We start from the raw sequence: 21,602 nt of genomic DNA, 5'->3' as shown, positions 1-21,602 counted from the left end.
TGGTCTGGCAAGCGATGAAGTTCGTCAGGACTGAGGCACCAGAAGTTTGGGTCACAGGAAGGAGGTAGAAATCAAATTCTCAGCCTGAGAGGAGAATGAAAGCAGAACTGCGGTTGACTAGACATTGTGGAGCCTGCACCAGAGAGCTAAAGCTCCTTAAATTCCTTCTGACAGGGAGTAAGGTTGTCCTTGGAGCCTGGGGCAAGCTCTCAGCTTGCTGGTAGAAGGAGCAGGACCTTGAATCAGGGGGTGGAAGGAAGGCTGGAGAGCCCCAGCAAACTGTGTGGGTGTGGGTGTTGACACTGAGATATTCATATTTATTTATTGGTTTGGGGAGGAAGCAAAGAGACCTGCGATTTTTCTGTAGGAAAAGATTATCTAGAAGAAGATCCAAGAATGTGCACTTACTGAATTTTGACGAATATTGCCCAGTTGCCTTTCAAAATGACAGTATAATGATAAATGGATAATATATTATTTTGGCCTTTTATACTTCTTGAATAATATGTTTATGATTGTAAATGTTTATAGAGGTTTATGGCTGTGGTAGTTTTGCTTTCCTGACCTGTTGTTGATCATATCTCTGATTTATATGAGGCTTAGTCAGGAATACAATCTGAATCATAAAATTTTTCCTATGGGAAAATATATCTTGCTTTATGACAATATATTTTATGATGTGTTTTCTAGAGATAACATGTACAAAAAGTAGAGGTTGTCTCTACAAGAGTGGGTTTCTTCTTTGTTAGTTTGTGAATTTTCATGTTTATGTCTTCCTCATGGGTTAATTTCTTTTCCACCCTCTGCTGGAGATATATATTTGGTAATGTTTTAAATGCTTTTTTTAAAAAAAAGGAAGCATAAAGAAAATGAAGAGGGGGTTAGCAAGATAGTGATTCAGACTGAATATTTTTTATGTTATGTATCTATATCTCATTTTATGAAATAAAATTAAGTGAAGTAACATAAAATTTCCATTTTTATTGGTCCCAGGCAGTCAAGTATCAGCAATTTCACATGGCTCAGTCTGACAGCAATGTTGGCTATAAAGAAAATTTTTGTGAAATGAATATTCTGTTTTATTGCTTTCTTTAAAATTCAGAGATTCATTTCCCCAAAGACAGAGTCGAAAACTTTGGCTGTGTATCATGCTGGGCATGGCTGGAATTCAACAAATCATTATTGCTCAGGATTCTTGTTTCCACTGGAACAAGAGTTCTTAACCCTGCTGCTCACAGAATCACTTGGGGGAATGTTTAAAAGATACTGTTCTGTGGGTCCTACCCCAGACTGATAAGTTGTTTTTGAGGGATGGTGTATGCAACGGGCTAGGGTTAAGCCTTAGTGAGTTTTGTTCTGCAGATGACTCTAAGACACAATCAGGTCTGAGAACTGCTGTACTAGAATTTCACTTTAGGGGTTACAACACTGCTTCTCTCTGCCTTGGAAAAACAGAGACACATCACTTCATCTCCTGACTTATTTCCCTATCTTGCTTTGGACAAAACAAAACAAAAACAAAAAACAACCTAAAGGATGGAATGTTAAAAATAAGTTTAACCTGATTGATTTCCTTTTTTGGTTTTCATTCAATGTAACATTGAGACTTTACTTTTAGCATGATTCTATGGCTCAAGTGTTTTTGGAGAAATTATGACAAGTCTATAGAGAAGAGTTTGGGCCCCTTGAAGACAGAAGATTCTATGAAAAGCCCAGAGAAGTAACCTAGAGAGATAGAAAGTAGATTAGTGACTGCTTAGATCTAGGAGGCTGGAAAAAAATGGAAAATAACCTCTACTGGGTGACTGAAATGATTTGAAATTGATTGTGCTGATTACTGAACAAGTCTTCAGGTATATTTAACTCCACTGATCTGTACACTTCCAGAAGATGAGTTGTATGGAATGTGAATTATATCCTAGAATAGCTGCTGTTTTGTCTTTTTTATTTTTTTATTTTAAATACTTTTATTATTATAAAAATAGTGTACAGAGGGGTTACAGTTACATAAGTAAGGTAATGAGTACATTTCTTATGGAGCATTGTTACCTCCTCCTTTGTTTTTCCCCTACCAGCCCTTCCTTCCCAACTCCTCCCTCCCAACTTCTCCCTCCCCCCCCCACAAGTTGTAAAGTTCATTTTCAACATACTGTCTTGTATATCTCATTGTTACAGTAGGTCAGCCTGTATCCCTATTTAAGCATTTTATCCCCTTCCCCTCCCCAAATTAGAAAAGTGTTTTGTCTTTTTAACTGTATTTTTTTTGTCTTTTTTACTTTTTTTTTTTTTTGCTCTGGGGATTGAATCCACGGCATTGCACTTGCTAGTTCTTTGCCATTGAGCTATATCCCAGCTCTGCCGTTTTGTTTCCCTTTGTAGGGAGGTCCCAACACTGAATACATGAATTAGGAGCAGCTGAGAAAAAACTGTACAGTATACCCATTCCTTTCAAAAAATGACAGAACTTAAAATAGATGCAGTAACTAAGAACAAAATAAAACAAACCCTGCTTGGAGGCAGTTAGTTGTTACCTGTAGTCCAAATAGCTCTGAGTATTAAGAGGGTTTTACCAGAATAGAGTGATGAGATGTCTGAAGCATACATGGCTGAGAAAAAGACAAGATCTTTATGAATCTCACTGGGTTCAGGCCAATCGATTTCATCGACTGATTCAAGTAGTCATCACATTGTTACCCCAGTTTTACCACGTTGAAACCAAGGTATACCGAATGGAACTGTGAACATAAGTGGTGAAATTAAGACCACCTTAAAGAATGGGAATCAATGATATGAGGGTGAAGATGACAGCGTGGGGGGGGGGGGAAGGCGGAAGGCAAAGCTCAAGTGTGCTGAGGGGATGAGTAGTTAAATAACAGAAATGACTAGGGCTCTATGGAGGGTGCATCTAGAAGGATGGGCTAGGAGAGGCTGTTGAGCTCTTCTGACTGTGTGAAGGACTCCAAATTTATTGTTGGTCCATAACTGGATCCAAGCAAAGCTCAAAGACTATGTGAGATTTGCAGAATGCACAAATACATGCCTGTCTGGATGGGCATTTCTCCTCATCTGGTTTGTGAGTAGGAATACTATAGGGCCTGCCATCCCATCTGACCCCCTGACCTGGGAGAAGTGGAAAGCCTACTCAGGACCTGCTTTCCCACCCTAAACTCCTTGCAGTTATAGTGAAGTCCCAACGGAGCAGAATATCCCAACCTTGGAAAGATCAGGAAAGTTAGCATCAAGCCTCCTGAAATGAAAAGTAAGCTTGTGTATGGATGGTAGAATGAAAATCCTTCTCTTTGACCTCTTCTTCTCCCCAAAGTAGGAGAAAATTAGATACCCTGGCTTTTTCCTTCCTTTCTGAGGGTAGGGGGAACACATTGTGATGTGCAGAGATAGAGAAGGAAAGGCAACAGTGTCCATCAGGATCTAAGGCTGATAGGCTCATTTCTAATCCAAATCTTGTACAGGAGAATCAGCAGCTCTTTATCCTTATGAATGCATTACCCTCAGCTCAGCCCATCACACCTCAGTTGAAGATTTTCCCATAATTCTTCTGCTCTGACTTCTGACATACTTCTTGTTTTTTTTTTCATTAAAGGTATTTATTTCTTTGTTTGTTTTAATCATCAAAGTGATGTGCAGAGGGGTTAGTTACATAAGTAAGTTAGTGAGTACATTTCTTTTTGGATACTGTTACCCCTCTCCTTTGTTTTCTTCTGATTTCCTTCCCCCCACCTTCTCCCCTTCAAGTTGTAAAGTTCATTTCCAACATAGTGTCTTGTGAGTATCACTGTTGCATTGGTTCAGACTTTGCCCTTTGTCTCCCATTTCTGTGATCCTCCTTCCCTTCCCCAAATCAGATAAACTTATATACAATATAAAGGGTACCGAAATCAAAAAAACTGACAACAAGGGGTAAGTCAAAGTGGGGGAGGGAATGAAAGAACAAAGAAAGAACTGCATACAGTACACTAAGAAAAAACAAAAACAAAAAACCTCTTGAGCCTCATAAGATTTAAATGTAGTAGCTTTGGTTACCATTATAATCTTCATGTTACTCCCAAACAATGGCGAGTTTGCTGTATAGCTGTTCTTTCCTTATTTCTTTGTCCCTAGACTTCGTGATGCAATACGCTCATTACACACTGTCTTGTTTGCCTCTTCACAACCCCAGACACCCAATAGTTCTTATTCCCAGCATAGTCTGTTCCCAGTGCTGAACTCCTAGAGCTCCAGTTGCTTGACTCTTTCTTTTCTCACTTATTATCCTCTGTTTAGTTCACGTTCCCTCTTACTTGCCCTTGTTTTTCTGCCACGCTGGTCTTCAGAAAGGCACTGGATGAATCAGATGTGAGTAATTGATTGATCAGTGGGCACTTCACAGGGCAGTGATGAAGGGTGATAATTGTGCTTCTCTCTTAACTGGGTTGAAGAGCGGACATCTTGCCATCACACTTACCTCAGACACACTGTCCTCTAGCCTCCTCCCCACCCTACCTCCATTTACCCTCCAGCTTTAGAAGTTTCTCTCTGCAATTCTTTCCTTACAGATCCCTCATCCTACCCACCCCCTGCCCCCACACATCTTAGTTCTTTATCTGCTCAGAATCGAAATCCTATTTGTTCTCTTATGTGCTAATACTACATACAGCTGTTGGTTTTTTTTTCTTTATGTCTCTATCTGAAAGTAATAACCATGATTGTCTAACCATATATGTAGCCTCTGACTGATGTTGGAAGTGCAGAAGGATCTTTGGTATTGACAGAAAAAGGTGACTGAGTCAACTCTGGAGTTTTAGGATCGTGAGAGTAGAAGAGCTTGTGATGAGACCTGTTGCTTGAATTGATGGAACCCTGAGTTCACTCAGCCAGGGAGAGCCAGGCCCTCCTTCCTAGCACAAAACAGGATCCAACTTCTAAAAGAGATCATTTGCCTCTCCATAGCTGCAAGATGAAGAAAATGAAAAGTTAATTTGAAGGGAAAAAAAGGGTAAGCTCTAAGTTTTATCCCCAAACCCTAACTTCTCAGAGCCCAGTTTCCCAGCTGTTCTACTCTGTTCCCTTGATCTCTCCCTCCTGTTTTGTAGCAAATCATCATCATTCTTACAGCACAAATAAGCAAGAGTCAAGATATGCTCATCCCTGCATCAGGAGTGTAACTACTAGAGCTCCCTTCCTCTCTTCAGGAAGAGCTTCCTTCCTCTCTTCACATGAAGTGAATGGCTAAGCAAGATTAAGATTCTTATCATAAAGGCAGAAGATTTTGAGGGAACCAATAGTGGGGAGGAGATGCCCAGTGAGCAAAAAGTGTCTGACTTCTATGTGACAGAACCTTTCACTGAATTTTACTTGCTTCTGAAAAGGTACCCATGGATATCCAAACCAGCTGCAGAAATGACTTGGATGTAAGCAGAAGTGTAGCCCTATTCAAGGGCCCCTTCTTCCAGATCAGCACATTTACAGTGTTTTCTTTGGTTTTTATTTACTGGGAAGGAGGCTTGGTGTTCCTATCCCTGCATTTAGCTAACTCAGCCCAGGGACTCAAGGCAAACCCTGTATGTACTGTCTTCTCCGTGTGCTTCCTGCCTGGGGTGCAGATGTCTTGGGTCATCTGAGATCAGTTCAAGGAACATTTCATGAGTTTCAACTGTATGCAATACACCGTTCCATAAATACTGGATTGGTGAGGGTAATAACAAGGAGGGAAAGTCTTCGAAACACCCATAAATGGTTCAACCCCTTGGGTTGGCAGTTGCTAAAGTACATGTGTACACCTGTCGCTGCTGTCTTTAATTATGTATGATCACTCCTGCATAGTGTTCTTTATAAGGTTTTAGAAAATTAATGACTGCACACAATTGGTTATGTTTCTGTCAAAGAGGAAGACAATAGCATTTTAATTTGTTGCAAGAAATCTTGAGAATCTGGAGACAGGGAAAGCTCTTAAGGCTACTCTTTTTTTCTTTTTACATAATAGAGCTTCATACCATTATTCTATATATAATCTTTTCACCAAACACTGCCGCCTGATTCTTTCAACAAAAGACCTCTTTGTTTTGATAGCCAAGAAAAACCTTAAGCTCCGTAGAGACAACAGAACAAGCTTTAAAAATGATAAAACGTAAGAGCTAAATTGCTGCTTTTTTAGAATGTAATTTAGGTTTTTTTAAAAAAATATTTACCTTACCTTTAAAAAAAGTTTTTTTGGGGGGAATTGCTTATGTTTATTATTTTTAAATTTTTTACTTTTGAAATTTTTACACAGTAGTTTTTTAAATTAGCATATATTGTATAAAGTAAGGGTTTTATTGGGATGTTTCCATACCTTTATATAATGTGCTATAATCATGTTTACACATCTAATTGCCTTTTCTAATCCCCTCCATTCCATTTCTTTTTCCATCTCCTTTTCACTTTCATGACCTGGTCTCCCTTTTACTCCATCTTCTACAAATGTGAGAGAACATTACAATACTTGACTCTGTAGGATTGGCTTGTTGTTGCTATTTGTCCCCACCCCTTCCTTTTTTCTTCCTTTTTCTTTTCTTATTGCTGTCGTTGTGTTTTATGGATTTTTTTTTTTTTTTGCCATAGATCTTGCTATGCAGCCCAAGCTGATCTCAAACTCATGGTCCTCTTGCATCATCCCCCCAAGTGCTGGGATTGCAGGCATGCCCTATACTCTGCTTTAAATATATATTTTTTTACCTTAAACTTTTAAGTTTTGATCAACTTTAGGGTTGTATAGAGTTTTTTTTGTGATTTTCATGAGGTTCAGGGTCACCGTCTTTCTTATCTAATAGCTAAGAGAGAAAGTAAAAGCTTTTTCATATTCCTGACCCCTCAGAAGGTCACAAATGTTGTCTTTGACCTTCAGTCTCTCAGTATGATCCCATCCCTGAACACATGCACTGCACTAATGCACACACATAGCTGAGAGCCTCTGTAACAGGTCAGAAGTGTAACCTGTGGGGACAAGCAGTTTCTGACTCATCCTCATAAACTTGAGTATAGTTCTAATGCCATGATCTGTTTCTTTCTTATAGTTTCCCAATATTATAGAATCCTATTACCTTATCTTTCTCCCAGTGGTAGAAACGTTTCCTTGGAGATCCATCACTTTTCAGATCTGTAAAGTTTTCAGACTCAGCCTACCCTGTGGGATCTCTCTTGAAGTTGTTACATTGATAGGCTTTAGGTAACTTTGTCTCTTTTCCTTGTTTTTTTTTTTTTTTTTAAATAATATAGAAACTTTCAAATTATATGAAATTTTAGAAGTAATCATCTTCATCCCATTGGTACCTCGACAGCAGAAGCAATCTTGTTTAACTCACACCTTCTGTACTTAGCACAATACCTGTGGAAGGTGAGGAGATCCTCACCTGTACAATTTACAGCTGCACTGAGATGGTAGTTTGCTCAGAAAGTATCTGAGGAGCACAAAGTGTTCTAGGCATAATTCCATCCATTTCTAAGGAAGAGCTCCATTTTATCTTCCCAGTCTAATTACTTGTTTGTTTGTATGTTTGGGACACTGAAATTTGAACTCAAGCTCTTACACTTCCTAGGCTAGTGCTCTCCCATTTGGTTTATTTATTTTTCAAGTAGGTATTACATTTTGGTGTGTGGCTGGTCTTAAGTCATGATCCTACCCAAGGCCTCCTAGGTTCACAGGCACATGCCACCATACCCATGTATTTATTGAGATGAGTGTTACTAACTTTTCTCCTGGGTTAGTGTCAAGCTGTGATCTCCCTGATCTCTACCTTCCAAGTAGATGGGATCATAGGACTGACCTACCTAGCTCTGTCTAGACTCCTCATTCAGTATCAGCTTCAACCAGATGGAGTTCTTTTGCACATATATTCCCTCTGCTTAGGATGTTTCTTATCTTTCTCATCCATTCTCAGATTTGCCTGGCCAGCTTTTATTGTCTTTATAATGTGTTTTAGGTATATCTTCATTATCTTTTTTGAGACAGGATCATACTGTGTAGTCCAAGATAGCCTCAAATTTGAAGTCTTTTCAGTGGATGAATGGGTAAAGAGAATATGGTGTAATGGAATTTGATTGACATCCTATCATCTTCAGCAAAATTAATGGAACTGGAAAATATTATCTTAAGTGAAACAAATCAGACAGACAAATACCACATCTTCTTTCATATGTAGATGTGAAAGCCAATATGAAAATAAAAGTGATTACCAGATGTTGTGAAGTGGGAAGGGAGAAAGGAGATTGGATAATAGTACCAAAATTCAGTTAGATAGCTATAATGAGACCTATCATTTCTCTGGTACAGGAAGGTAATTAGAGTTTACAATTACCTAACAGGTATATTTATAAATAAGACAGGAATACAGAGGCTCCAAACACAGTGATAAGGAGATGGAAAATTAATTATCCTAATTTTATTAGTATGCATTTATATATATATATTTATGTTGCATAAATATGTATATTTGTGTTGTTAAACCGAAATCTGAAGAATATATTTAAGGAAGTTAAAAAAAAAACTTTTGCAATGCTCCTGCCTGTCTCTTGATTAAGATCAGGTATTAAAGTGTTATGGGATTAGGATTGTGTGCTGGACCCCTTCCGTGACTTTCTAAGATTGTCCTGTGGAAGCATGGTGTGCTCATACATTAAAGAATCACATTCTGTACTAGAATTATTCATTATTGGTAACTTTCTTCAGGATAAATTAAAGCTTTTTTTTTTTTTTTTTTTTGGTCAGTCATGGGGCCTGAACTCTGGGCCTGGGTGCTGTCCCTCAGCTCTTCAGCTCAAGGCTAGCACTCTACCACTTGAGCTACAGCACCACTTCCAGCTTTTTCTGCTTATGTGGTACTGAGGAATCAAACCCAGGGCCTCATGCATGAAAGGCAAGCACTCAGCCAGAGCCACCTTCCCAGCCCAATAATAGCTATTTTATTCAATACTTTGTCTCCAGCTCCTGGAATGCTTTTTGCTAAATAGTAGTCATTCAACGAATATTTGTTGAATGAATGAATGAGCAGAGGCCCAAACAACCAAGACTTTCTCAGGCATAGATTTCTTCTCTTTCAGGAATTCAAGTACAGCCAGACTTCATACAGATTGCTGTGGGTGCAAGTCTATGCTTCTCATAAGATTCACCTGGGTGGGCACCCCTGCTCAGGGCTGTCAGAGGCTGCCCTTTTCTGCCTTCAAAGCCCTAGGATTGTCCTATCAGCTGGAACTATACACCTACTGTACTCTCCCTCAGCTCCTTCATACTGATGGATGAATGGACAAAGAAAATATAGTGTGAGGATATATAAATGTATATATATATAAGCATTATTTAGCCATAAATGAGAATAAAATCCTGTCATTTGCATTAAGATGGATGGAACTGGAAGACAACATCATGTTAGATAAACTAGGCATAGAAAGATAAATAACACATTCTCTTTCATATGTGGAGAAAAGAGAATGAACTAGTAGTTATAGAGGCTAGGAAGAGTAGGTGTAGAAGTTACAGAAGGAGTTTGGATAACACTACTAAAATACATTTGAATAGGAGAAATAAGTTCTGCAGTACTAAAGCACAATAGTGTGACTTTAATTAGCAATAACTTACTATACATCAAGAATTTATAGTTGGTTTTATATACATATATTTTTGATGAAGAGAGGAACCCAAAGTCTCTAAGCACTTAAATAAAGAGATAGGAAGCTGATGTCCCTGGCTTGGTCATTATACATTATTTACATATGTCGAAAGCTTAATTTTACCCTACACATATGTGTGTTTATATTTTAACTTAAAAGAAAAGGGGAAAATAGATAGTACACCTAAAAAAAAAAAAAGCTGGGGAGAAAACAGCATTAATCCAGAAGCAATGGCCTGAGCAGAAGGGGTCTTCAGGACTATGAAACCGAGGCAGGCATGGCTGTTTCCAGCCAGGCTGAGGGAGGTAGGAAGAGAGTGGGACAAGGTGAGCAGGAATTGAGGCAGTGAGGGGGTGGGGCACAGGGAACAAACAGCCCGTTCCTGTAGGTTGACTTTGTCCCTTCCACCTGTTATAGACATGCAGCAGCCCAAGCAGAGAATGGCAGAAGCTTCCTTTCCCTCCCATGTATATAGCTTAGCAAGCACACTGCCACAGCGCTTCTGAGCTAGGGATGGCAGATACACGGGGTTTCCCAAAGTTTGCTTTTGTCTTTGCAGGGGCTTTGTCCCCTTGTGATTCATTAGCTGGCCCATTGCTCCTTAGAGATGCAAGGGAGCCTGGCAGTTGAAGCCATTCAGTTCCTTCCGTGGGCCTAACTGATGGCCTGACATTACAGACCTAACAACATTATCCATTTGTCCTGATTTGATTTTTTCATTTCAAGAGGCTTCCTTGGCAGCCAGGTTTTTTCATTAAGACATGACATGATTCATCTGTATAGTAATTCTGATTAAGCTGGAGGGGATACAGGGACAAGAGAGAATAGTGGTGGGTTGAATTTGGTCAGAGTACATTGTGTGCATGAATGGAAATATCACAGGAACCTCCTCACTTTATACAGTTGATAGACACTAACAGAAAGAATTAGTATCTCAGATGAGTGCCTTTGCAGATATTAAGATAGAAGCCTCCTTTATAGAAAGCATGTTAAATTCACAGCCACAAGGATTGTGTGTGTATGTGAGTATGTATGTGTGTGTAAATGCTCCTATCTTCAATGAGTGTTTGCTAGTTTTGCTCTATACTAAATTCTGAACTAGGTTCTTAGAAGAATGAAAGGATGAATAGGCCCTCAGTTCTGACATCTTTGGTTCCCATTCTAGAAGGGAGATAACCTGGGTGCTGATGGGATGGATCACCTGAGAGCTATAATCATAAGTGGGAGGTTCTCCTTCAAGTCCTTTGGAGTAGTCCTGAAATGTTTGCAGGAGTCAGAATCACAGGGAGAGCTGGCTCAACACAGATTTCTGGGTTCTAGTCCCAGAATTTTTGATTCAGTTGGTCTAGGATTGGGCTCCCCAAATGAATTTCTAACCAGCTCAGGTGATACTGCTATTACTGCTCGGGGCTCCTACTCTGAGGCTCATGACTGTTAGGCTCCAATTATTTTTCTATTGTCCCTTTCTCTACTGCCTGCAGTATCCTCTGTGCTGGGAACAAAGTGTTCCCACATGGCCCCTGCTCTGGTGGACACTCACTTCCTGTAATGGAACTAAGAAGAGATTTATGCATTGCACAGGACGTGTTACCATGCAATTTGGAGCCCTGGAAAAAATACGTGATTAGTTCTTGATAGAGTTCAGGAAAAGATACATGTAGGAGGCAAAACTTTGACGGAAAGGTACACTGTGGCTTGAATGAAGTTGTGTGGGAGGGCATCTGTAGCTGTGAAGTTCCCAGATTATCAATTGTCCTAGGACATCCTCACACACTCCTCCTTAAATGGTTCCTGAAGTAATAAAGGTTCAACTTATTTCCTCCAGGAGCTGGTGGCACAGCTCTAGTTAACTGGCCTGGTCCTAGCAAAGCTTTTATTTTTGGCTCTTTAGAGTTGTGTTTGGTCAGTGTCTTGTGCATGGTCTGAATACTCTCAGTAGAATGGAATTCTCCACACAGGCACTGGAATGGAATGTGGAATGAACAGCAGAGGAAACGCCGCCTGCTGCCAAAATCCGGCTCCCCATCCCTGCCACCGGGTCTCCAAACTGCCTCAGCTGCCACCCCTCTAACAGCCTCATTATTTTTGTTGATGCCTGGGAAATTTGGTGGTTCTTAGATCATTGCCTTTTGATTACCCACATAGAAACCCATCAGAAAGCAAAATTCTGGCATCTTCAATCTTCTAAAGCACTGTTTCTATATTCTAGAAGTTAGAAGAGGGGTCTATGAGACCGGTTTAATGGGATTTGAAACCATAGCACAAAGTGCCTATACCTCATGCCAAGAGGGAGGACCCTTCTTTGAGTCTATCTGTTAACTTAGGGTTTGCACAGTTAAAATAAATGTGATTGTCTTTCTGGCACAGAGCACTTAAAAATCCTCATTGTGAGAAGGATAAAAGTTACAGATGTATAATCACTACTGAGAAATGATAGTTGATTTTGAATAAAACTGACAAGAGAAAGGGGAACAAGAGAACCTAACAGTACTATATAGAATGGTAGTCAAAATAATGATCAAAATTAAGGTTTATTAATGCCTTCCTACCCTACTTAAGAAGGCAAGGAAGTGAAGATCAGAGAATAGTAACCTGAAAAAAAACCATGCTGGCTGGCCCTTCCTGTTAAATTCAAGAACATTGGGCAAGAGCTGTTGGAGATTTCCTAGTAGTTCAGCTTGATACTTAGAGATAGGGTATAGAGTTGGAGAAGCCTGATGCTAAGTCCTAGCCATGTATACAAAAGTATCTTAGTTTTGATTATAGAAGGTCCTTTTCCTTGAGCTGTTCTGAGTCTTACATGAAATCATATCTCAGTGTTCAATTCCCAGTTCACTGTCAGCACTCTATAAATGTTACAGTGATTATATCATGGAATCAGTGGACTCCCTAAGTAACAAGCCTTTTTTTATTGAAAGATCTTAGAAGATAAGCCACCAGATCTACAACATCATAATTTCCTATAACTGATCTCAGAAAGAACTTTTAAAGCCTAGTATAAAATTGACTCCTCCTGACAGTACCTAGGTGTAAAGTGAAGACAAAGCCTCTTCTAGTGGTATAGAGGGGAGAAATTTCTTCCTACATGGGTACTGTGAAAATGTGTCTGACTGCGTCATGCCTTTCAGAGTATTAAAGTCTCTAGCTTCACATCCATCTTTTTAGCCTTGGTATCTTTGCTTTCTTTTGTTTAGTTTGAACTCCATATTCCATGCTGGTTTTTGCAAGGAAGCCCCCTATTTTGGGTCACAAGGAACTGTACATGTTGCTGTGCTTCCACAAGTGTTGTGTAACAGTTACTCACCTTTCCTCAAACAGCTTCATAATATTAAGGCCATTTTCTCAGACCACTCCAGAGCCATGTCATCCCACGTACCTGCTGTAATAAGAGGAATAGAATTCCATGCAGAGGATCCATTCACAGTCCCCAGAGCTCCAGAGGAGCTCTGATTACAGCATTGATCATACTGCATAAGTCTTACATCTCTAAAAATATAACAATGATCAGTTGGAGAATCCCTGACTCTTGTTTTTTCAGTTTTAATAACTTAAGTAAGACATGTAGGATCTACATCCAAAAAATATCTTGGCTATATATAATAATTACTGTTATATATTATGTAAAATAAACTGGTAATAACCATTTTTTGCAGTTCTGGGGATTTAGCCCAGGACCTCACATATATTGAGCAAATGGTCTACCATAGCCTAGTCGACAATTTCTTACTTTTAATTAATTTACTTGTCCATCTTCCCAATAAAATGAAGTTCTTCTTGCTCACTGTTGGATTCCCAGCAATTGGGCTTGGCATAGTGTATTAAGTGAATGAATGAATATATAGCTGTCTATCAAGCTTGGTTGCTACGTTGTGACATGTTGATTTTATCTAAAAAATATTGGCCCATGTAATGCAGTGGTCTGTCTTCTTTTCAGCACCTTCTATTACCACATTAATCAAGTGGAACAATGTTTTTGTGGGGGTGGGGTTGCTTTGTAATTTAAAATCATAAATCTCCATATAAAGGAAACATATTTGGTCATTCATTAGTCATAACATGACTATTTTCAAAAGTCATTTAGGGTTACCATGAAAGGAACTATCTTGAATAAAAAAAATAACAACAGCAGTGTAAAAACATCACTTTAATCCCTTGCCAAATAATGATGAGAACTTGAATCCCACTATTGAGCCATGGATGTGACCAGGTACATGCAATGGATAAAGTTAATTCACAGTTGAAGAAATAGTTTTTAATCGTACTGTGTAATCTTACTGTGCAATCTTACTGTGTAAGGTTGCCCTCTCTATATTTCTCCATTCTTTTTCCATCTGTAGAATGAAATCATCCTCATAGAGTTAGTATGTGGGGTCAATGTTAGGGAATTAGAACATTTATCATTGTGTCCAGTACATCACTAGCAACAGCATATTAGTCATTATAGTGCCTTTCCATAACATTATGTAGTCCATTAGTCTGTGAATTGGTTGGGTAGTCCTCCAGTCTGGAACAACTGATCTCTGCCTGACCCTCTCATGCACTATGGTAGTGCATTGTAGGATCTAGAAGCTAGGATGATCCTATTGTGTATTTAGCTGCTGGCAGCCAAGAACCCTGGCCCACTTAGTATTCTTCAAACTGTAGTTGTTGCAAAGTCCCCAGAGCAGTAAGAGACAGCAAGGTCCAATGCACAAAATAGTTTTCAAGGCTTTACTTGGATTACTATCACTAAATTTCCATTAATTAAGCAAATAACAAAGCCAGCCAGAGGCTGGCTCAGGCCATCAGTTTTTGTCTTCCTCATGTGAAGCACTCACTGGCCCTCTTCTAGTGCATTATTACTATCCCCAAAGCTGGGAATGAAAGGGGAAGCACAGCACAAGTGAGAGGATGAGAGGGAGGACTGCAAGAGGATGGGGTTGTGTATTTCACAGCTTCCACAGAGGTCAAGGAAATGAGAATAAGAGAAGATTATTGCAAGTTATTCAGAACAATACTTTGTAGGAAAAGTGTGCTTTGAAAGATAAATCTTTGATCAAAGAACATGAGGATTCCTCACTTAATTAAAATAAAATACATTTCTTTAACCCTTCTAATAATCCTTAGTATTCTATTATGCATTATTAATCTCCAAAGCAGGGAGAGTTACTATGTTTTCAAGCTTCTGTGATCAAGGAGTCCTTAGGTCCTGCAATTCCCTGGTAGATCTACTATTTTGAGGGAAAACATGTTGGAGCAGCTGGATAAGGGCTGAAGAATTTATTGGTAATCTATGAAGGTAAGATGTGGACGGTGGAAAGCATAAAGCAATGAACGGGCACAGCGGGCCTGTGGGACTGCTTGGCAAGCAAAGGACATAGGCAACTCATCAGTAACTGTCTCCGTATTAGTCTTTGCAAAGTAAACCTTTTTTTTTTTTTAACCATTATTCATCTACTAAAAACAAACCAACAAAATGCAATAGGGGTTGCTCACCTCTGATGGATTGAAGCTCTTGGCTTTAATGGTCTAAGCTGTCCTTCATCATGCCTTCTGCCTTTCCTTCTTGCCCATTCATTCTCTCTACTCAGTGTCTTCTGTAAACACCCTGTACAACTTGCTATCTGTAAGATGTATTGTGCATTTCCTTGTCCCTTTGCTTAAGCTTCCATCCTGATTTGCACCTGTTATAGCCATGGCTGCCTTCCCAGGCTCACATCATCCCTTGCTTTCTCTATAAAGCTTTCCTTAGCCATCAAGCCTCAGGGGAGATCATTGTTCTTAAACCTCTAGACCATAACTTCTGAAGGACTTATGAAGTGAGGATGATATAATCTAGAAACATAAAAAGCTTGGTCATACCTCCACAACACTGAATTTCCATTTTTTTCTTCCCGTGTTTATACAACCTGAAAGTAAAGAAAATATGTGCTCTTCTGTAGACTTGTACTATAACAATGGGTGTCATTACTCAGGCATGTGTTGTCTTAGATTATCCCACAAACATCCTTCAGAAGGAAGTGTTATTAGCCCCATATTATAGGGGAGGAAACTGTCTCAGAACATTCAAGTTACTTGCTCACGTTTGTGATCAGTTTTCTAGCTGATCAAGGCAGAGGCAGGTCTACAGCCCTACTTACCAGGCACCAAAGCCTAGGTTGTATCTCAGCATATCATCAGTACACTGGCCACAAGAAATTTAACGGCATTAAACTAAAGCTTAGAATTCACACTCTGCCTCCTCACAGCAAGAATATGTCAGCAGCAGAGGAAAGCAGAGTAGAAATCTAGTTATGGCTTGCAAAATTTGGATAGTATTACAGTTCTGGGTATAGTGTAAGTAAGGACTATCAGCCTAACTCCTTCTTTCTAGTACTCATCCCCCAACAGAGCCTATTTCTTTTTCCTTGTTTCTTCCCCTCTATTGATTCAACAGCTTTCACTGTGGTTGTTTATGCTGCTTTCAATGTATTATAAAGTTATTCACTCTCCACCTTCCTGCTCTGTGTATTTTGACACAATGCCTTTCACAGAGCAGAGTGTATATTAAGCATATTTAGCAAGTAAAGTTGACTGGAGACATAGTTGTGAACCTGCCCTAATAGTCCAATCTTCTTGAGATCATTCTTGATCCTAAGGAAAGAGGAACTCAGGAAAGTGACAGAGACAGGTCAGGAGAAGTGGGAAAGGAACTGTCAACATTTTAGATGTGAGCAGCAATGGAGGAAGAAAAGAAGAAAAGATTCAAAGTGATCTTAGCTGATAGATTGAAAGATTATGCCCAAGACAGAAAGAGACATTCTCCTTCCCCATGACTACTTCATTTTGAGCATGGAACAAAGATTCTCTAGGTACACTAGGCAAAAGCATTTTGGGAAATTCATTCTGGAGAGAACTAAAGTACAAGAGGGAAAGATTTGCCCTCGTCTCTCTGCAGAAGAGCTTTACTGTCCTGTGGAGGAGGAGAAATTTGAGCTGAATGTATTTTTGGTTGGTACAACTTTAAGTGCTCTGTTTGATAGCAGAGTTGTTTGAATGGCCTATTTCATAACTACACATAGCTTTCCCAAATAAATGGTGTCTGTAGAATGTTCAGGTTAATGCATGAGTCCAGGATTCAAGAGTGTTTGTGCTTAGAGCGACTGAACCTTCTTTCTTCATAAGTCATCTTGGCATTTTGTCAACAAGTTAATTTGCTTTCCTAAGAAACTAGATTAATACTTCCTGTGCTTTGTGCTATTCACAGATCTACAATGCAGTGAGAAGAAGAGAAGAAACAGAAGATATAGTTGGATCTCTTCTCCATTTCTTCACAAAATTGTCAGCCTCCAAGACAGTCCATGGAACGATTCATGTTTGGCCATGTGTAAAGCAGTGTGTCCGAGATACCACATGTGAGTTCCGTGCCACCTCCCAAAGGACTTCCCTATCTCAGTACATCACCGGTTCCCTCCTAGAAGCAACCACCTCTTTAGGAGCAAGAAGTTGCCTTCTTAGTACTTTTGGAGGATCCACTGGACGAATGATGCTGAAAGGTAATGTGTAAAATTTTACTTTTAACTTTATGTCTTTGCCTTCAGAGAATAATCTGAGGTAGCATAAAATGCATTACCTAATGAAAAATTGAGTCACATATCAGCAACTTTAAATAAAAATAGCTACTTGGGGATGACATAAAGTAGTAATCTCCTATTAAATTCTTGTAAGATATAAACATTCCAAGTTATAAGTGTTATGACTTTGAAATTTCTCTTTTGACAAATTAAAATGCTATCTCTGATGTTTTGTCCAAAATGATACAGGCAGGTGGTTTCTCCTCCTGGTTGTCTCTGAGATAAATCAATTACTATAACAAGATATTTTAGTAAGTGATCGGGGCCATGTGATTACTTTGAAAACCAGAAGTGGTGGGAGCAGAGTGAAATCTCACTTCATACAGTTCATACATAGTTCCTAGGAACCAGAAGAATCAAGGGTCTTCTTCTAAGTGAGTCCCATCTTAAAGGACAAGATAGGGAGGCATAGAGATGAAAATTGAAAGCTGATGGAAATGGGGGTCCCTCTACATCTGAATATCCCTGCTACTTCCCACGAGTAGCAGACAGGCAGGTCAAAAATGGCAGTGCACCAGAGACCTGGGAGACTCCTTCACTGTACAGCTGTCACAGATCCCTTGGCAGCCTTCCCTGGCAGGAAGCTACCAGCCAGACAGCGACCATGCAGAGTTGTGTTGTGTTCCAGTACATTTGGACTGCCAAGGGCTCTCTCAGACATCCGGCTGTTTATATCAAGGAGGGTAGTTGTCCCTCCACAATGAGCCAGGGCTAGCAGGATTGTGACCCTCCTCCTTATCTTCAACCTCCTGTGTGACACACACACACACACACACACACACACACGCACACACACGTCCCTAAGGGAAGTACTACCACCTGCCTGTTTACTATGTTGGGTACCACAGTGGATAGACTTCCGGAATCACATTAATTTCTGAGGATTGGTTTGAAAATATGAATAAATAAAAACACACACCATGGGAACACAAGTCCAAGACACTATTGGGGAGAAACTGGGTTAGACATGTCTTTTACCCATTCCATTTTAAGCCCCTGCTTGTTTGTGAAGGGAAGAAAGCCTAAGTCCAGCCCTCATAGTACTTATAGTCTATACATGGTAAGTGGTTTTCCTATGCACAGGGTTCAAGTTTTCTCTGCACTCATGTGACCTCCAGACATACTCAGCTTTGAATTCTCCATCAGTGCAATTCCTAGGAAGTTAAGATGTGATAAGCAGGTAGAACTGGCATTTCTTCTATGCATATCACTATATGCAGGACCTCCTCATGAGAGTTTACCAATCTGTACTTATCAGACACCCACTATGTGCCCAGGGGAGTGTAGGAATGATGGGGGGAAAGCCTACTAAAATATTAAATCATTTTACCTGTCTTTACGGTGTTTATGAGGAGTCCAGATTTGTATTCACCAAGTAATCAAAGAGTAACAGGAAATTGTGAAGAGTTAAATGCTATGTGGTAAATGTGTAAGTGGCTCTACATGTAGGAGAGGAAGTTAATGTTCTGTATGATGAATGGCTAGGCCTGGAAAGTGAGACCTCAAATATACAATGAAGCCAATACAAGCTGCTTTCTTTCCTATTGAATTTGCTAAGAGAAGGAAGGCAGTCAGCCTCCAGTCTTCCACAGACCTATAGGGAGGAAAACAGGGCTGCTGATCAGTCTGTTGCCCTGGTAGTACCTTGATCTTGATTGCTGTTTGCATTTTTCTGCTCAGAATAGAATCTCATAGGTCATCATTCCTAACCTAGAGACTTATTAGACCATCGGCCAAGGTGATCTTTCACTTGGCATTTTACGCAAGACTTAGGAATTTCTGTCACTTTTCTGTTTTGCAGCTCCGTAATAGTTTCTGTAAGTAAGTCCTGTAGAATAATGTAATTAGTTGGTTGCCCTCTGGTCTGGGCTTCTTTTTGGTAGCCTCTGGCATGTTCTCCTGGAAGCTCTTTTCAGCATCAGTTCAACTGTTTTGGGCAGTAAATTCAACAGTATTCCACTGTGTAAAATACACAGCAAAACTATGATGGATGTTCAACAGAGCCATTCTACATTGTGTGCATATTTCAGAACCTTGTATTGCAAACAATACGTACATAAAGTTTTATCAATTAAAAAATTAATTTAAAAGAAAATCCAGATGGGTCCTCAAGGTCACACATATTCTCAGGATCTGTAGGATCAGCTGGGACCACTTTTAGGTTTTCTGCCATAGTTTTTTGGATCACAGGTGCATACCTCCATGTTTAGGTTCACTCTGTAGATTCAAGATCTCTTGGAATTTTCTGTTCAGGCTAGTGTGGCACCAGCCATTCTTAGCTTCCCATAGCTGGGATGACGAGATGACACCAATACATCCAGCTATGGGTTGAGGATGGGTCTTGAAAACTTTTCTTCCCAAACTGGAATTGAACTGTGATCCTTTCATTTTTTACCTCCCAAGTAGCAAAAATTATAGGTGTGACCTACCAGTGCCTGGCCAAGAAGAGATAAACATATAGAGAGCCTTTTTTCTGCCAAGGGCTATTTGGATATATATATATATATATATATATAATCCATTTTTGTAAATTGTAAAAAACATTTTGTGGGCTATAAAAAGCCATCAATACAGGCAGATAGCTGCAGGCAGCCAATGAGAAAAATATATATCTGTCCTGTCCTGTGCAAAGATAGAGGAGGAAAGGAAAGTGTCCCAGGAAAATGCAATGTACCTGTGAATGAAAATAGCAAAATGAGAGGGAGGAGGTGACATTGTCCAAAAAGAAATGTACTTATTGCCTGACTTATGTAACTATAACCCCTCTGTGTATCACCTTTACAATAAGCAAGAAAGAAAATAGTAAAATAAAACTCACTGAAAGCTTTTGAATAATAGGGGTACTGTGGATGGGTATAGTGAAAGTAAGTTGATAGTCTCTAGGGTTTGGGTTCCTTTCTTTTTTTAAAAGAATTAAAATTCAGGAAAGTGTTTAAAGTAGACAAAGCAGATTTATGTGAAAATGAAAGAACAGAAACTAACTCTTTATGCATGGAAGGGACCCAGAACTGGAAAGCTGAAGTCTGTCTCTCCGCATTTGCTAGATATAGAGTCCTTGGCTCTTCTTCCTAAGGGTGTGCTCCTGGTCTAATTGATCAAGGGGTGGACATGGGTCGTATGGAGTTCATGATTGGTGTCCCTCCCACCATTTGAAGTATAGCATGGAAGTTTCGCTATGATTGGCTCTTCCATCTCTGCTCGAGTATGGAAGGGGCTTTTGATTGGAGGACCACACACTTGGCCATGATTTTGAAGGGTGAATATAGTTGGTGCCCAGATCCCAGAGGGCTGATGGGAACAGGTGAGTGTTTTTGCTGTATCACTTGTGCCAGGTTAGAACCAATCTCAGCTGACATTTCCTGTTCCTGATTACCTAGCCAGGAACACTTAACTTACCCTCAAATGAGGGTCAATCTGATTAAAATATTGTACATGTGTGTGAGAGATATCATACACATATATTTTCTTTGAATAATTAACATACACTAAAAAATAATAATAAATGACAGGAATGTAAAGCAGATCCTGTCTGGCATAGAGGTACTAGTGGAGGTAAGAGGGCAGATATGAATGGAATCAAAGTACTTTATGTTCATGTGTGAAGCTAGAGCAGGAGGCTGAGATCTGAGGATCGCAGTTCAAAGCCAGCCTGGGCAGGAAAGTCCGTGAGACTCTTATCTCCAATAAACCACTAGAAAACCAGAAGTGGTGCTGTGGCTCAAGCAGTAGAGTGCTCATCTTGCATTGAAGAGCACAGGGACAGCACCCAAGCCCAGAGTTCAAACCCCACGACCGACCAAAAAAAAAATTATATATATATATGTATACATATATATATGTATACATATATATATATATATATATATATGTATACATATATTCTCTGGAGACTTTGAAAGAACTTTAGCCATTTCTGAGATTTTAGATGTTGGCATCCATATTTCTTTGTTATAACTGATTGTATTTGGAGACTCAAACCTATAAGAAGAGTCAAAAAATTATTCCAGTAAATTTTCCCCTTTTAAAAAAATAATGCTTACAAATGGAATGAAGAAGGGAAAAGGGAAACTTTACAAGGCTTAGAAAGTTTCCCAGAGAGAAAGGGAAAGAAGAGGGTCAGAAAAATGACCTCTTTTTCATGGGAAAAAAATAATGTTTAGTTTGTTCAAAAATGAAATTGGGAAAGGTAGTGACAAAGGAGGAAAGTAAAAGACACATTCTGATGATTTCACTTTCATGAGGCCCCTCACATAGTCAGAATCTTGGATACAAGATGTAGCTAGCAGTTTTGAGGATCCAGGATAAAAAGGGAAATGGGGAATTAGCGTTTGGTGGGTTCAAAGTTTCAGTTTAAGAAGAGGAAAGATTCCT

The 21,602-nt window shown here is 39.5% G+C and overlaps 1 protein-coding gene across 2 annotated transcripts in view; it reads left to right on the top strand.

Moving 5' to 3' along the window:
• Plce1 (phospholipase C epsilon 1) overlaps window positions 1-21,602 on the top strand; it is a 234,927-nt gene that overhangs the window by 70,300 nt on the left and 143,025 nt on the right. For both annotated transcript variants that reach the window (XM_042689538.1, XM_042689537.1), the window contains exon 2: window positions 16,865-17,153. In XM_042689538.1, coding sequence (XP_042545472.1) covers window positions 16,865-17,153 — 289 coding nt within the window. The remainder of the gene's footprint in view (window positions 1-16,864; window positions 17,154-21,602) is intronic.

This window comes from Dipodomys spectabilis, unplaced genomic scaffold (assembly GCF_019054845.1).
Source record: "Dipodomys spectabilis isolate Male_0828 unplaced genomic scaffold, ASM1905484v1 ptg000125l, whole genome shotgun sequence".
NCBI lineage: Eukaryota > Metazoa > Chordata > Mammalia > Rodentia > Heteromyidae > Dipodomys > Dipodomys spectabilis.
The sequence above is the reverse complement of the archived record's forward strand: the minus strand, read 5'-3'. Positions and strand labels throughout refer to the sequence as shown.